The sequence below is a fragment of the Phasianus colchicus genome, chromosome 5 (assembly GCF_987193195.1).
Source record: "Phasianus colchicus chromosome 5, bPhaCol1.hap1.1, whole genome shotgun sequence".
NCBI classification, from domain to species: domain Eukaryota; kingdom Metazoa; phylum Chordata; class Aves; order Galliformes; family Phasianidae; genus Phasianus; species Phasianus colchicus.
In genome coordinates this window covers 17,969,845-17,985,866 of record NC_143440.1, presented here as the reverse complement: position 1 = coordinate 17,985,866, position 16,022 = coordinate 17,969,845, and the positions used below count along the sequence as shown (strand labels likewise).

The window sequence follows — 16,022 nt, the reverse complement described above, 5'->3', positions numbered from 1 at the left end:
GTTGGCATGGGGGTGGGTGAGGACCAGGGGGTGGCTGAGGGGACACCAGGAATGGGTGGCAGTGGGGATGGGCACCAGGGGCCTAGGGGTGACAGAAGGGTCAAGGGCTGGGGGTGAGGATCAGGAGTGATGGTGGGGATGCAGGGACGTGAGGGACATAGGGTGGCACAAGGAGCTGGGAGCCATGGAGGCAGCACAGGAGTGGCAGAGAGGAGCAGTACCTTCAGGTTCACCTCAGAACCAGCCGAGGGGATGCAGAGAACCTTCACCCCAATAAAGCCTTGCTGTGCAGCCCCATGCCTGTGCCCTCTGTGTGTGGGGTTAATGGGTGGGGGACTCTGAGGGGTGCAGGAGCCATGAGGTGACCTTGGATGGGGGAAGCAGTCTCTACCACCACAAGATCCCACTGCAGTCCCCAACATCTTCCCTTTGCCTCCAAACATATGCTGGAACCATGTGTCCCCTATCACTGTGCACTGCCCCAGCTCCACTGCAGTCCCTAACTGCCATGGGGTGGCCCCCTAACTGAGGGGGTGGGAGAACCAGGGACAGTTTGGCCACTTGCCCAAGGTCACTTCCTCCCTCTGCAGTTATGGGGCCCATGGCTGCCATTGGCCCCAGATGCCACCATCCACTGGGGCAGCCCTGTGCCTCTGTTTCTCTGTCTTGCCATGCCCTGAGCCCACAGGGAGATGTCCCTAACATGCACCAGATGTTGCTGTACCTGGGAATGCAGACCCTCCATGCCCCCTAACTTGGGCACGAGACAGCAGCACCCTTGCTGCAATGGCAAATTGGTACTCTGGGCTGTTGGGCAAGCCCACCTCTAAAGGGGCACAATCACTTTCCTGGCCATTCCATGAAGGTCCTGTGCCCCAAGGAGTAGCAGGGTTGTGGGGTAGGATGGCAGTGCTTGGGGATGGGGTGGCAGGGAACAGGCAGCATTGGAAAGGGATCATGATAGGAGGTGGCTGAGGGCCACCCTAAAGGGCGATGGCATCTGTGGCTAATAGCTGGCACTGGCCACTGCAAGGCTCTGTGAACATGGGAGAAAGTGGCTTTGAGGCAAGCAGCCTAACTGTCCCTGACCCCCTTGTGTACCTCCAGGCCACCCTTTGGCAGTCGGTGGCTTTGGGTCGGTGTTGGGGTGGTGCAAGGCTGCAGGGGACATGTGGCTCCAGCACCCCTGTAAGGGCCAAGGCAGGCAGAAGCTCCCAGCCCCAAGGTGAGGAGCAGGGACAGGAACAGGGATGGCAGGGGAGACACAGGCGCTGTGCTGCTGGGTTGGGGTGTGGGGCTGGAACAGGGGAAAGACAACCCTGAATCTGGCACATGCAGCTCTGTGATGCACTGGGATGTGGTGGGAGGTACATGGTGGAATGGGTGGCACAGAACCAGGTGTGGCCCTAGGAGTGGCAAGAGGTTGCAGAGCATGAGGGACATAGGGGTGGATGAGGGCTGGGGATGGGAGCAGAGACATGGGGAATGGGTGGCACCGGGGATGATGGGGGTCAGGGACTCAGGGGTGATGGGGCTGAGGGCTGGGGATGAGGGGTAGGGCTGGTACTGGGGGCAGCAGAGGAGACAAAGGACATGGGGTAGCATGGGAGACCAGGTGCCATGAGGAGCATCAGGGCCGGCCAAGGGCTCTCCTGAGGTGATCCCAGGGACCACAGGTCCATGGGGCAAGATGTCCTCCAGCCCTGCCATGTCCCCACAGCTCTCCACCATGCAGTCTGGCCTGCTCCTTGTCCTGACCCTACTGGGCATGGCCTCTGCCCTGGTGAGTAGCTCGGGGACCACTAGGGACACAATGGGAACAGCTCAGGGACACCTGAGCCCCCAGTCTCAGGGCACTGGGGCTGGTGGTGGGGGCAGAGGGTACACTCTCCAGCCTGTCCCTACCTCAGCCCCCTGGCACACTGGAGGTACCTGCAGGCAGAGAGGAGGGCAGCAGGAGGTGCTTCATGGTGGTGAAGGCATTGTGCACCTACAAGGGTGCCCAGGTGAGAGGGATGGGGAGGTCAGCGGGATGTCAGTGCCAGGCATCAACCTGTGTCCCTCAGAGCTACTGCCAGGACATATACAAGGGACAGCTGCCCTCGGTGCACAGCACAGCCACTAACAAACAGCTGAGGAAGCTGGCAGCCACCTACACCTACTGTAACCTCTGGATCAGGGGTGTCACCCGTTGCAAGGTAACAGGGCTCAACCGGCATCCAGGGCTTGGCCAGGGGTGGGCGCAGGATGCTGAGTCGCACTGCCACAGGGTGGGTCATGGAAGACATCCTGGGAGGACCTGAGCCCCTGGAACTATGCAAAGTGGGCCAACAGGCAGCCCTGCCGATGGTTCAGAACCTGCACCGTGTTCAACCCCAAAGGTGAGTGCAGCCCTGCACCAGGACACAGTATCTGGTGCTGGGGGCAATGGGTGGGGGCACTGAGAGTGGGGACGGGTGCTGGGAGTGTGTCACCAGACATGGGACACTGAGATGGGGCACTGGGAGAGGGGCCAGGGGGTTTGTGGGTCTCCCTGTGTCCCTGACAATGGGTCCTGTCCATAGATGGGCTCTGGAGAAGTAGAGCCTGCTTCCTGCTGCACCCCTTCCTCTGTCAGTACTGACAGTGCCCGGAAGCCCTGCCATGGCTCCCCAGTGTCCAGGGACCCGCAGTGGCCCATGTCACTGTCCCAATAAAGTGCCCCATGAACTGCCTTGAGGCCACATGTCCATGTGTTTTAGGGCCGGGGGGGAGATTGGACGCAGAATCGGGCTCAATCCCACAGCAGATACTGGAGAAGCTCCAAGGGTATGGGGCACCGGGTGGGAGCAGCACCATGGCAGAGGCATTGGAATATTTATTCTATCCCAAGCACACCCACCCCTCAGTGTGCCCCCCCGGCACAGTCCCATCCCTCCCCCAAAGTCCAGTAGAAAAAAGCTGGATGGTAGTGCAGGGCTCAATGGGGTGTCTGGGCAGGGGTCTCGGCACTTGTGGAAGCTTCCAGGGGGCTTGAGGCAGCCTCCAGATCCTTGGCACGCCGCCGGCATTCGCGGGCCACCACCACAGGGCTGACGTAGGCCAGCAGCACCACGGCGATGAGCCCCACGTTCATCTGTGGTGGAGTGATGGGTGTTGAGGGCATGGGACCAGGGGCTGATCCCAATCAGACAAGGAGCCAGCTCCTCAGCCCCCTAAAGGCTGCCTGTGCTGGAGCAGCAAACCACACCCCATGGTACTACAGACTAGCATCACTCCCCAGCACAGTGTGCCCCCAGGCTACCATGGGGCAGAACCTCCTGCTCTACATAGGCCAGCATCCCCAACCCAAACTTAGATCAGGCCCTCCATCCCCCTATAACATGAGCCCCATCCTGCCATGAAACATGGACTCCATCTTCTCATTGTCCGGTGTTTTCAACCCCAAACGGGGGAGGAGCCCTATCCAAACTGGCACTGGGACCTCCTCTCATCCACGGACCCTGACCACCACTCCACCATGCAATTGCCCTCCCTGGGCTGTGGGGTATTCAAAGGCTGTGGGGAGCACTCACATAGAAAGGGTCCCCTTGGAGCACTCCGCGCACCAGGGCAATGCAGGGATACTGCAGCAGGGCCACCAGCGCCGACAGGGCCATGGCCAGCCCGTAGAGCTTCCCAAAGTGCTGTGGAGGAAACCTGCCAGGACAACCTGCATGTCACCACTGTGCCCATCACCATGTCACCTCCACCCTCACGCCACCACCCCCTCCCTTACCACCATCCCCTATCACCGTTGTACTGTCCCCCTCCACCCTGACCTCACTATTGCTACCCCATTATTCACCAATGTCCCCACTGCTCCCTCTCCTGCCATTACCACTCTGTCCCCTGCCACCACCAGCATCAAGGTGCACAGGACTCACGCGATGGCCAGGAAGGCGGCGTTGCCCCCGTAGAGGAAGGAGCGGCTGATCACCTGGAGCACGAATGTGACAAACTGCACAGGCAGCATAGGCACGGCCGCACAGATGGAGAAGAGCACGCACTGCGTCACCGTCAACACCAGTGATGGCACGGATGCCCGTAGGTCAGCCAGTGCCCCTTGGGCTCCTGCAGGCATGGCAAGATTAGGGCACAATGGGGACATGTCCCCAGGTAGATCGGGAACAGGGTCACATGCATGGACAGGGTGGGGTGGGGGCATCATGGGGACACTTTTGTGGACACAGTGGGATGACCTGTTTTGTGGACATTGGGCGGACCTGTTCATGGGACAAAGCATGGTAGGGACATGTTCATGGATATGGTGGGATCCAGCCATTGTAGTGACACATCCATTGGCACAGCGGGGGGTCAGAGCTTTATGGGGGCACAACTACAGGCATAGAAGGGTCAGAGCATGGTAGTAGCATGTCCCAGGCAGAGCGGGGCTGGGAACATTTGCAGCTCCAGTGCACCAAGAGTAGGGATGGGGGGGATAGGGACAGTTACCCTCAGCACGGTGGGCCTTGTTTCGCTTGTGGCAGTCGAGAATGAGGCCGTTCCAGGGAGCGCAGAGCACCCCGCAGAGCTGGGTGAAGGCAAAGGCGTTGGTGTAGATGCTCACTGTGGAGAGACAGGGTCAGTGCAGAGGGGCAATCCCCAGCCCCGTGCCTGGCTCACTATGCCACCCAGCCACCATGCCCTACCCAGGTGTTTATCGCCAAAGGCAAGGTGGTCGAGCAATGGGTTGAGGGTACCAATGAAGATGTAGTGGCGCAGCTGCATGACCGAGAGCCATACCACGTGCCACATGAAGAGCCATGAGAGCACACAGGGCCAGAAGGACTCCACAGTTGCATTGCCTACACAGAACAAATGCATCCATCAGGGCTGCCCATACCCACAATACTTGGCCACACCTATTCCCCAAATGTCCCCACCACAGTTGACACATCCATCCACTGGGTCTCATGGTACCAAGTACCCCCACCCAGCCCACAGGCCAACACCCCAGATGACTCTGTACCACCCACATGGTCACACCCACTTCCCAGCACCCATCATACACATGGCCATGCCCACCCATGCCTTTGCCAATACACCCCAGTCCTAGTTCTCCCCCACCTTTTGGGGCACTGGGCTCCAGGGGCACTTCCTCCGGCCCATCATCCTCCGGCGGGCGCTTCTCCTCGTAGGTGCGGTATGACTGGGAGCGCCCCGGGCATGACAGCCTGCAGCACCACTCGCCTTGTCACCCACCACAGCATCCCAGTGCCACCACCACCTCCACTCGCAGGATGGGCACCGTGACCACCACAACCCATGGGATGGGCGCCATGACCACCATCACCACCACCCAAGAGATGCGTGCCATGACCACCACCACCCACAGGATAGGCACCATGACAACCACCACCACCAAGAGATGGATGCCATGATCACCACCACCACCCAAGAGGTGGGTGCCATGACCACCACCACCACCCATGGGATGGGTGCCATGACCACCACCACCACCTGTGGAATGGACCCCATGACCATCACCAACAGGATGGGCACCACCACCTCCTAAGGGATGGGTTTTGCCATCCTGGGAGCGCAGGCAGGGCCTCCCTTACCCATAGTTGTAGGCAGGTGGCAGCGGGTAGGGGATGTGCATGCGGGGCATGAGGAAGATGGTGCGCAGCAGGTGCCAGGCGCTGCAGGCTGCCATGAAGAAAAACATGGTCCGCAGGGACAGTCCATGCTCATGCAGCACCTGGGGACACGTGCAGGTTGCCACCATGCCATGCTGGCCACTGGTCACTGCCCAGGGCCACCATAGATGTCAGACCCCAGCTGTGCCCCTATCTATCCCCAGCCTACCCCAGTGCCTGTGCCGTGAACAGGCAAATCTGGTGCCTGCAGTGTTACCCCTCCCATGCCCACCTTGATAATGAGGAAGATGGCAGACGAGGAGTCAAAGGCCCCATTGTAGAGGGTGATGATGATGGAGCGGTACTTCCCAAAGAGGTTCCCCACCTGGCACATAAAACCCCCCCGTAATGCTGTCAGTGTCCCCATTGCCAGGCAGGGTGCCTGAGCTGTGGGGTGAGGGTTCAGACGCCTCCCACCTGCATGTTGGTGAGGATGAGGAGAATGCCGCCTACCGACAGCATTGACATAGCCGGGAAGAGCAGCACTGCTAGGTCTGGGGACACAGGTGTCAGTGGATTCAAGGGACATGGGTAGGGTGGGGGCACCCCACATCTGTGTGGGTCTCACCTGGTGTGGAAAAGGCAACGAGCAGAGTCCCACCAGTGTAGAGGGTGCTGAAACAGGGGGACAGTGTTCACAAAGTGGGCACAGGATCCCCACCCCTGTGCTCCAACACCCCAGCATCCCACCACTGGCCTCATGTGGCACCTCTGGGGTGGAGGAATGTGGGGAAGAGGCTGGCCCTATAGTTACAGGGGTGCCCTGGGGACATCAGTGGAGAATAAGAACATCTGGGGGGTTGTAAGCAACAAAGGACACACTGGAGACATTTGGTGGCACTGGGAAACAAACACTGCTGCCTCCCCCCCCCCCCCCATGTGAGCAGGGCTCCACCAGTCCCACCCTGCCTGGGAGCCCCGATAACCACCCCGCTCCCGATAACGCTCCCTCAGCCCTGAGCCAGCACCCAGCCAAGGGGTCCTCCATCCCCAGCACCCACATGCATCCCTCTGCCACCCCCCACAGCGCTCACATGGCGATGAGGCGGGCAACAGCAGTGCCAAAGCGGTCAAAGATGTAGCCCATGGGGAGAGTCATGAAGTTGTTCATGAAGGAGCCGATGGTGAAGACCAGGGAGAACTGTTCATCCTGCCCGCTGCAGTCTGCAAGGCAGCCATCGGTGGAGACAGGGGCACCAACACAGGGGACACGGGCATGGGGGGAGTGGGGAAAAGGGGCAGCACTGGAGACAGGAAAAGCAGGGAGCCAGTGGGGATAATGGGCACTGGGACAGTGGGGATACAGGAATGACAGCAGGAACCCAGGGCACAGAAGTACACCAGACAGTAGGAATATGAGAGGCACACAGGGCCCCCCAGGACACCAGGGACAAGGACTCAGCACTGATAGGGATGGTGACACTGGGGCCGTACCAGGATACAGCGTCCCATTGGGGTTGATGTTGGCCGAGTACTCGCACCACTGCTTAAAGTAGTCCAGGTTCTTGAGGACGTAGACGAGGGAGGCCCAGCCAAAGATGATGCCGCAGAAAGCACCGCATTCCAGCAGCCCTGAGAGCAGAGTGCCCAGCTTCTTGGCTCGTCCCGCACCTCCCGCCATGCTGCCAGGCACGGGGCTCTGCTGCTCCTGCAGGGGACAAGTGGGGAAGTCACAGCCCTCCCTCTCCACACAGTCCCTCGCTTTGCATATGACCAACCACCTGGACAAAGGCCAACCCGGCTCCCGCTCTGTCCCTTGTCCCCTGGGCAGCCCCCCCCTGCTGACACCCACCTGTACCCTGGTGCCGCTGCAGCAGCAGAGTTTGGAACCTGGTCTGAATCCCTGTGTGGGGTACCTGAGGCACACGGCTACACCGTGCACTTCTGCTGGGATCACTGGGGGGGCCAGGGCTGCTGGCACCAGATAGGCAAAGAACTGTTCTCCCTCCCCAGCATCACCTCCTTATCTCCCCGCAGCACTCAGTCCTGGGGACATGCAACCTCTCTAAGCGTGTTCCCCTGGGGCCTGGCACACAGAGCTGGTGCATTTCTGAGAATGCTAGACAACTCACAGCGTGGAGGCACAGCCCTGGGGGTGCTGGCACTGTCGCTAGGACCATAAGCAGAGCACCCAGAGACAATGACACACCCCCAGGGGCCTGACACACACACCTGCATCTGACCAGGCACCCTGGCACACACTTTGGGGACAATGGCACATACCCCCTGGGGACAATGACATATCCCCAGGGAACCTCACACGGTGCCAGGCATGCTGACACACCCTTTGGGACACTGGCACCTCTCTGGGAACCCAATCACAGGCCCTTGGTGCAGTGGGACGCTGGTGGGGAACCCAGCACATTCCACCAGCGTCACCCAAGGGACCTGCAGCTGGCTGCCACAGGTGCCAAGGTCATGTCCCCATGTCCCCACACATCACCCTGAAGTCCCAGCACTTACCACACCTGCGCCACGGCATCACCGTGTCACCAGGTCCTGCTGGTGACACCAGTGGCCCTGCGGCCAGTGTAATGGCTGCTAATGAGGCCTCATTACAGCTGGTCGGGGGACAGGCGGGTGGCTAAAGATTAACCTGGGCAGATGGCAATGGCTCAGCCCCGAGGTCAGCAGGGCTGCACTATATATAGCTGCCCCAGCAGAGGTTGCAGGCTGGGGGCGCGAGTCGGGGTGGCACAGGAGAGCTGTGGCAAAGAGGAATGCTGCCTGCCTGGTGCCGCCGCTGTGCCACCGGTCTCCCCAGGAAGGAGATTGAGCTTCTCTAGGAGACGTTGTGTGGCTGGGCTGCAGGATGCTGAGTGCCCTCCTGTCCCATCGAGGGGACTTGGAGCCCTCCCGGCCCCGTCGGCTTCCGGGAAGGGCTGCGGGTGCCCAGGGCTGGGCGAAGCTGCAGCCCCATGACGCAGCAGGCGGCCCTGACAGCCCCCACGAGGTGAACTTCCCGCAGCCATGCGGGCGCGCACATGGTGAGGCACGCACGTGGTGGGGGGAGCACACGTAGCCCCCACGTTCAGCCCCACGCAGTCCCGACATCGCCGCGAGCACCTCACGCTCCGGCCCGAGCCCCTCTGCTCCCACCGCGACCCGCGGTCTTCCAGGATCCCCGGGACCGCCCCACCACGCCGCGCAGCGTCGGTGTCGGGCTCGGGGCACCCGCTACCCGGCACGCCCCACCGCCCTCGCGAGCATCCCGGCCGCCGCTCCCCAGGCCCGGCACGGTTCGGCTCTGTTGGGCGAGGAGCCGCCCGCCCGCATCCGCCGGGAGTGGCATCGCCGCGGCTCCGCCTCTGTTCGGCCCGGCGGGGCGGGGATGCGACCAGCCCGGATGAGGCTGAGCCCCGTGGCCCGGCCCGGCCCGGCTGGTTCCGAGGACTGCACGCTTACCGTCACCTCGGCAGTGCCCGCTCGTCCTTCTAGGCGGGAGGCGGAGCGGAGAGAATCGACGCGGCCTCCGGGGCGTCGGCAGGGGCGGGGCAGGCCCGGAGCTGCCGTGGGGTCACTGGGACTGCGACCCCCGGACTTGGGGTCCGTCCTTATTCGCGTGCTCGACCCGCCAGCCCCGTGTCCTTCGCTGCCCTCCCTCCCATCCGTCTGTCCGTCCTTCCCTGGTCTCACCGCCCCCACGGCCCCATTCATCCCTTCACCCGTCCATTCATCCCTGCTGGCAGGCGCCGGCCACCCTGCAACCTGCCACTCAGCTGCACAGCCATCCACCCATCCATCTGCCTGCCTCCTGCCCATCTGTCCCACTCCATCCATCCATCCATCCATCCATCCATCCATCCATCCATCCATCCATCCATCCATCCATCCATCCATCCTTCCGCCCTGCTTCACACTCACCCAACCCTACACCTGTTCAACATCTGCTCATGACCTGCCCTGCACTCTTTCCCTGCCACCCTCACCCAACCCATGCCTTCACCCCCACCTCCCCATCCGTCATTCCTTTTTTTCCATCCATCCATCTCTCTTCCGCCATCCTCCACCACCCTCGCTCCCATCTCATCGCCCATCTCTTTCCACCCGCATCTTGGTGCCATTGTCCCTCCCAGGACCTGCTAGGGACACAAGGGTCTGTACCATACCCCCACGCCATATCCACGGGTGTGTGGATGCAAGTAAAGGACCAACGCTGGAGGTGCCCAGCGCCACAGGCCCTGACACCTCTGCCACTTTGCCTGGACCCATAGGACCCGTAGAATAGGGACAGCTATGGCACAGTGGGACCGGGGAACATCGCGGGGGACAGCGAGCGGATGGCGGCCCCTGAGTCAGCCCCGTGCCGCCCGCAACGCCCACCGCTCCCCGCCAGCGTCTGTCTCTCCAGCTTGTGATATTTCGCTCGCCGGGAGCCGCGCCGGAGACGGCACCGCAAACACGGCGGGTGCCAGATTGTGCCGCCGCAGCCTGGCACGGCCACGCGAGCCCCTCCCCACCCGCGCTCCGTGGGCTCCCCGCGCCTTCGCTCCCTCCGCGGAAACCCACCGCCCCCCGCCCCGCGCCCAGCACCGCGGACAGCGCCCGCTCCGGCACCGCGGACAGCGTCGCGGTCCCGCGTGGGTGAGAGGCGAGGGGTGCCGCCTCGGGCCCCACTCGCGACCGTCCCTCTGTCCCATCCACGGGCACGAACGCCCCTGCCGAGGTGTCCGCCACCCGCTGGGACGCAGCACCCCCCGCGAGGGTCCAGAGATGCAAGGAGGGCTTCCCCGCGGCTCGCTCCCCCGGGCTCATGGCCCCACGCGCGAGTCGTCGCGTCCCCAGTGGGAGCTGCCAGGAGGTCTCGCGTCCTCTGCGAGACGCCCCGCGGGTCCCTGGGGACGCGCTGCGGGGCGTCCCGATGGGCAGCCCTCGTCTCCGCACATTCCGCAGAAGCGCCGCGATCCTCCGTGGAGTTCCCCCACGCGCGGAGCGGGACGGCCCGGCCCGGCCGAGGAAGGGTTAAGCGGCGGGACCGGCGGCGAGGGGCGGAGCGCGGCCGCCCCGGGATAAGGCGCGGCGCCGGGCAGGGCTCAGCCCCTCCGGGAGCCGCGGGTAGAGCCGAGCCGAGCCCACCCGTGCCATGCCCCGGGGCGGCGGCTGCCGCTCCTCCTCCCAGCGGTGCAGCGGGGGGTAAGGGGCGCGCACCCCCCTCCCCCCCGGCACCGGCCATGAGCCGACGTGCAGCGGGCAGCGCCTGAGCGCCCGGCCCGGTCCCGCCATGCGGCCCCCGACGGCTCGGGACCTGCCCCGAGGTAGGCGTGGGGCGGGCCGGGGGCACGGCCCCGAGACCCCCCCGCGGCGGGGCGGGGCGGGGCGGGGGTCCCGGCACTCGCGGCGTTGCTTTCGGGATGAAGCCGCTGCCCCGGGGCAGCGCACGGAGCGCTGCGGGGTTAACGGGGCGCGCGGTGCAGGGTGCGCGCTGTCCTCGGGGTGCACAGTGCGGCGCAAAGGGTGCGTGGTGCCACAGAGCCCCGCGGGTGGGTGCTCCGTAGGGTCGCCGCAGCGGGGCAAAGGGGAAGCGGGGACGGTGCGGGGCGCTGTTGGGGGGGGGGGGTGCGGGGGGGAGGGTGGAGCCGGCAGCGGGACCCTGCGAGTAGGGGGGCGGCTGCGCGGGGAGCGGAGCCCGGGAGCCGGTGACTTCAGCTCCGAACTGAGTCAGCCCGCGGCGAGGGGGAGTGACAGATGGGGCGCGGGAGGGGGGCGCCGGGGGGGCGCACGCCGGCACGGGGCGCCGGGGGAGGGGGGCGGCGCCGAGCAGCTGCGCCGGACGCCTCCGTGCGTTCCCCCCCCCTCCCATCCCCATCCCCGCCGCCGAGCATCGGGGGGGCCGCCTCCCTCCCTCCGCAGCGGGCCGTGGAGCCCGAGCCAGGCCGGGCTGAATTATGGATGAGGCGCTCGGGTTGCAGCGCAGGGCACCGGGAAGGCGGAGGGGGGAATGGGGGGGGGAAAGGAGGAAAAGAGAAGGGGGGGGGCGGGGGCGCGAACACCCGGAGCGGCGGCGGCGCGTGTCACCGGGGAGCGCGTCAGCCCGCGCCCACGCGCGCACCGCCCCGCACGTGGCCGCGGCACGCGCGCACGTGGCGCCGCCCCGCCCCGCTGTCGGGGGCGCGCGTGGGGGGCGCAGCCCCCCCCTCCCTCCCTGGAGGGGGTCCCATGGGAGTACAGCCCCAGGGGGACACGGGGAGGTCCCAAAGGACAAAGCCATGGAAGCTCTTCGGAGTTCCAGTCCCCATGAGGTGCTGGACCCAATGGAGTGGGCAGTGTCATGTGGGGTGTGTGTGGCCCCCGAGGGCTACTGTGGGATCCTGGCCCTATAGGATAGGCATGGCCATGTTAAATGGTGCGTTGCCCTGCTGGCTTCTTATGGGATCATTGACCTTATGTCATGGCCCTAGTGGTCCCTAAGAGAGAGTTGCTACATGGAATAGATGTGGCCCTGTAGAGATCTTGGAATCCCTGACCTTAAGGGATGGCCATGGCCATGACCGTATGGGGTGGACATAGCCCTGTAGAACTCTCCTGGAGCTCCTGGCTGCATGGAATGGGAACAGCCAAGTGGGATGAGCATGGTTCTGGAGGGGGGTTCCTAGGGCCTGGTGGCAGCCAGTACCCCTTGGGGTGCTCTCCGTGGGGTTGCTGGGGAGGGGCGGTGGGTGCATGGGGCTGGGCCGGGGGTGCGGGGGCAGTGCCCCAGGTCGAGCCCCGGGCTGACGCCCCGCTGTGCCCGCAGGCGGGCGCCTGGCGGCCCTGCTGCTGGCAGCGCTGGCGTGGGTGCCCGGTGGGTCGCCCGCCTGCCCCGCACTCTGCACCTGCTACGTCTCGCCGCCCACCGTCAGCTGCCAGGCCAACAACTTCTCCTCGGTGCCCACGGGGCTCCCGCCTGGTGCCCGCCGCCTCTTCCTGCAGAACAACGTCATCAGGGCGCTGCGGGCGGGCACCTTCGGGCCCAGCACTGTCACCCTCTGGCTCTACTCCAACAACATCTCCTCCATCCAGCCGGGCACTTTCCGCCACCTGCCCGCCCTCGAGGAGCTCGACCTGGGTGACAACCCGCACCTCCGTGTCTTGGCGCCCGATACCTTCCACGGCCTCCGGCGCCTCCAGGCCCTGCACCTCTACCGGTGCCAGCTGGCCAGCCTGCCCAGCGCCATCTTCCGTGGCCTCCACAGCCTCCAGTACCTCTACCTGCAGGAGAACGGGCTGCTCTACCTCCAGGTCTGATATGGGCCAGGCTGGGTCCTTAGACAGCCCTGTGTGGCAGGGCTATGGGGTGTCACTGGGGAGAGTATGGGGGATGCCACTGAGGTGAGGTGGTGGGTGGTGCTTGCAGGCATGGGCGTGGGACACGTCTCAGACAGTTACAGTGCAGGGTGGTGGGTGCTGTTCAGGGTGCAGAGACACAGGGCAGTGCAGTGGCCATGAGGCAGAGACATGAAAAAGTGCTCTCGGTTATACCCATGGGACAGGTGATAGGTGATGCCCACAGGGCAAGGACAGGAGATGGATGACACTGTGGAGCAGGGACCATAAGGCAGGGAGATGTATGCTGCCTGTGAAGCAGAGGCACGAGGCAGGCTGGTGATACCTGTCGTACAGAAGAGCTCTTGGTGATGATACCCCTGAGGCCAGGACATGGGGCAGGGTGACGGGGGCACCAGAAAGATGGGGGCATGGCGGAGGACTCTTGGCGCTGTCTGTCCAACAGGGTGATGGGCAGTGACAGCTATAGGGCAGAGATCAGGGTGACATCCATGAGTTACAGAGGTGATCATGGCGTTAGGTGGCAATATGGAGTTGGGACGGTGATCAAGGTGCTGGGTTATGCCTGCAAGGATGGGGTCACCCACCCGGTCCCTCACCTGCTCCCCACAGGATGATCTCTTTGCCGATTTGGCCAACCTGAGCCACCTCTTCCTGCACGGCAACCGGCTGCGAGCTCTGTCCGAGGGTGTTTTCCGCGGGCTGCCCAGCCTGGACCGCCTGCTGCTGCACGCCAACCGCCTGGCCACCGTGCACCGCCGCGCCTTCCACGGCCTGGCCCGCCTCACCATCCTCTACCTGTTCAACAACAGCCTGGTGGCTCTGCCCGGGGACCCGCTGGCCGCGCTGCCCTCCCTGCAGTTCCTCCGCCTCAACGCCAACCCCTGGGCCTGCGACTGCCGTGCGCGCCCGCTCTGGGCCTGGTTTCGCCGCACTCGCGTCTCCAGCTCGCCCGTGCCCTGCGCCAGCCCCCCGCACCGCCGTGGCACCGACCTGCGGCACCTGCGGCCCCGTGACTTCGACGGCTGCCCTGAGGAGGACGAGGAGGAGGACGAAGGCAAAGATGAGGATGACAGCGACGGGGGTGGTGGCGGTGGCGGGGCGGTGGCCGTGGTGGGCACCCCCGGGCGGGCGCTAGGCCGCCCCGGCACCCTGCCTGCCGCACCGCCTTCCGCCTTCTACCGCGACGGGCTGCCGCCCCACGACCTGCGGGGCTCCCAGCCCCGGCCGCCCCCTCCGTCCCGTGACTCCCGTGGCCCCCCCGGGGACAGCCCCGTGGCTGCGGCCCCCCGCCCGGCCCCCACCCTCCTGCCCCTGCTGGGCCTGCTCCTACCCCATCTCTGAGCCCGACCGGGGGGCCTCCGGACCCCTCTCAGGTCCTCCCGAGGTGCTCGGGGGCAGGAGGTGTCCCCAGGACTCTGCTCCCACCCGTCCCGAGTGAAAAGAACCCACGCAGGCACCGCGCGGTTGGGAATTCTTTATTAAAAATGGTCTTATTTTGGGAGCGTGGGGCCCAGCGGCTGCGGCGCTGGCTTTCCAGGTCACGGCGCTTTCTCCTCGTGAAATATTGATGGCCCCAGCACCGCTGCTGCCGGCCGCAGGGCCCCAGGGCGCACGCACCGCTCGCTGCGGCACGGATGGATGGACGTACTGACGTTACACTCAGCAACGCCACCCCGTTGTCACGCCTGTGACACCTCGCACACCCGCTGCTTGCACGACAGGCGCACAGTGGGGCGTAATGCGACCCACGAGCTGTGAGGACAGCGAGTGTGCGCACAGCCTGACCCACTTCCTGCCAGCCCCGGGGATGCGCCGGCACAGGCGCAGTGTGTGTGTATGGATGGATGGACACACAGTGCCCACCCCCAGGCCGGGGTCTCTCTGGGTGGGTGTTCCTATCTAGCAACCCTGTGCAGGTCTTCCTTGCCCGGTGACCCTGCACATGTGTGCATATCTGTATGTGCAGCTCCGGGGTTGCCTCCATCCATGTGTCCCCCCTATGTGTCCCCGTATGGCTGTCTCTGTGTGGTCCCTTTCAGGTGTGGAAAGGGCATTGTTCCTCTCCAGCTGTCCATACCGGATACTGTCCCAGTAACAGTCCCCATAGAGGTGTGTTTTCTCACTGCCCTCCTGCAAGTGTCCCTTTGTGGCCATTTCTCCAGGTATCCCCCAATGCCCCCCAGCAAGCAGAGTGAGGGGCACAGACCCATCCCGACCTCATAAGGGATAAGGAAGGTCCCAGCCTATCTCTGAGGCTGACGTGGGCACGGCAGGCAGCCCGAGGTGCCCCCCCTCCAGGAGGTGCCTATGGCAGCTGGGCCCCATGCAAGGCTGTCCCACAACACACCCAGTAGTGGGAACACGAGCAGGTTAGTGGGGCAGCCCCTGACACAGCACCACAGATGGGTTTGGGGGGCCCAGAGAAGCAGACAGCTGGCCCAGAGCCTCCAGTTTATTGGTGTGGTGGGAAGGAGAGTCTGAAGGGAGGGCTCAGGCAGTGCCAGTGCCCTGCTGCATGCGCTTGAGGAGCTCCTCATCCTGCAGCGACAGCTCCGTCAGCTTCTTGCCCATCCGCTCGTGGACATCCAGGTACTTGGCCACGCAGCGGTCCAGGCACACGCTCTCGCCCTTCGACAGCTCCGCCTCCTTGTAGTGGGGGGGCACGCACTTGAGGTGGCACGCCTGCGTCATCCTGCGGGGCAACACTGTCACACCCCAACAGTTCTGCCCGGCACCCACAGTACCCTCCCCATCCCCAGCATTCGCAAAGCTCCCGCTGCCTCCACCCGCGACACCCCCGCACCTCTCACACTCCCAGCACCTCCCGCCCACGGGCACTCCCCCAGGCCCCGCCCCGGCCCCTCACGCCGCGCACCGGTTGTACATGTCGGCCATCATGTCCACCTCCAGCTCGGCCGCCAGCTGCTGGGCCCGCAGCGGGTCCATGGCGCTCCCGGACCGGGCTCCCGCAGGATGCACGTGGGACGCGCGCTTCCGCCCACACGCTCAGCCGCTCCGCCCCGCCGCCGGTCTCGGCCAATAGGAGATGGGTGGGGGCGGGACAGCAGCGCGTCTCCGGCGCTGATAGGACGCAGG

At 64.6% G+C, this 16,022-nt stretch overlaps 4 protein-coding genes across 10 annotated transcripts; 2 read left to right on the top strand and 2 right to left on the bottom strand.

Moving 5' to 3' along the window:
* Positions 1-1,729: 1,729 nt before the first annotated feature.
* On the top strand, positions 1,730-2,623 carry PRG2 (proteoglycan 2, pro eosinophil major basic protein). Its single transcript, XM_031593283.2, has 4 exons — positions 1,730-1,783; positions 1,911-2,198; positions 2,270-2,381; positions 2,565-2,623. The coding sequence occupies exons 1-4, from the start codon at positions 1,730-1,732 to the stop codon at positions 2,621-2,623; spliced, it is 513 nt and encodes a 170-aa protein (XP_031449143.2).
* A 217-nt stretch (positions 2,624-2,840) lies between these two features.
* Positions 2,841-10,038, bottom strand: SLC43A3 (solute carrier family 43 member 3). 7 transcript variants are annotated; one of them, XM_031593280.2, is made up of 13 exons: positions 9,066-9,147; positions 7,095-7,308; positions 6,695-6,824; positions 6,229-6,275; positions 6,078-6,154; positions 5,893-5,985; positions 5,583-5,722; positions 5,089-5,195; positions 4,671-4,826; positions 4,474-4,587; positions 3,906-4,092; positions 3,555-3,678; positions 2,841-3,115 (listed from the first exon to the last, which is right to left on the bottom strand). In XM_031593280.2, exons 2-13 carry the CDS (start codon positions 7,279-7,281, stop codon positions 2,960-2,962), a joined length of 1,518 nt encoding a protein of 505 aa, XP_031449140.2. In that variant the 5' UTR covers positions 7,282-7,308; positions 9,066-9,147; the 3' UTR covers positions 2,841-2,959. The 7 variants fall into 7 exon arrangements, 6 of the variants coding, with proteins under 6 accessions (XP_031449140.2, XP_089996851.1, XP_089996850.1 ...); XM_090140725.1 differs by lacking the exon at positions 9,066-9,147 and adding an exon at positions 8,727-8,987; XM_090140724.1 differs by lacking the exon at positions 9,066-9,147 and adding an exon at positions 8,124-8,706.
* A 625-nt stretch (positions 10,039-10,663) lies between these two features.
* Positions 10,664-15,381, top strand: RTN4RL2 (reticulon 4 receptor like 2). Its single transcript, XM_090140720.1, has 3 exons — positions 10,664-10,915; positions 12,394-12,878; positions 13,536-15,381. The coding sequence occupies exons 1-3, from the start codon at positions 10,882-10,884 to the stop codon at positions 14,265-14,267; spliced, it is 1,251 nt and encodes a 416-aa protein (XP_089996846.1). The 5' UTR covers positions 10,664-10,881; the 3' UTR covers positions 14,268-15,381.
* Positions 15,365-15,960, bottom strand: TIMM10 (translocase of inner mitochondrial membrane 10). The gene is made up of 2 exons (XM_031593279.2): positions 15,802-15,960; positions 15,365-15,618 (listed from the first exon to the last, which is right to left on the bottom strand). The coding sequence occupies exons 1-2, from the start codon at positions 15,870-15,872 to the stop codon at positions 15,417-15,419; spliced, it is 273 nt and encodes a 90-aa protein (XP_031449139.1). The 5' UTR covers positions 15,873-15,960; the 3' UTR covers positions 15,365-15,416.
* Between the last annotated feature and the right edge of the window lie 62 nt (positions 15,961-16,022).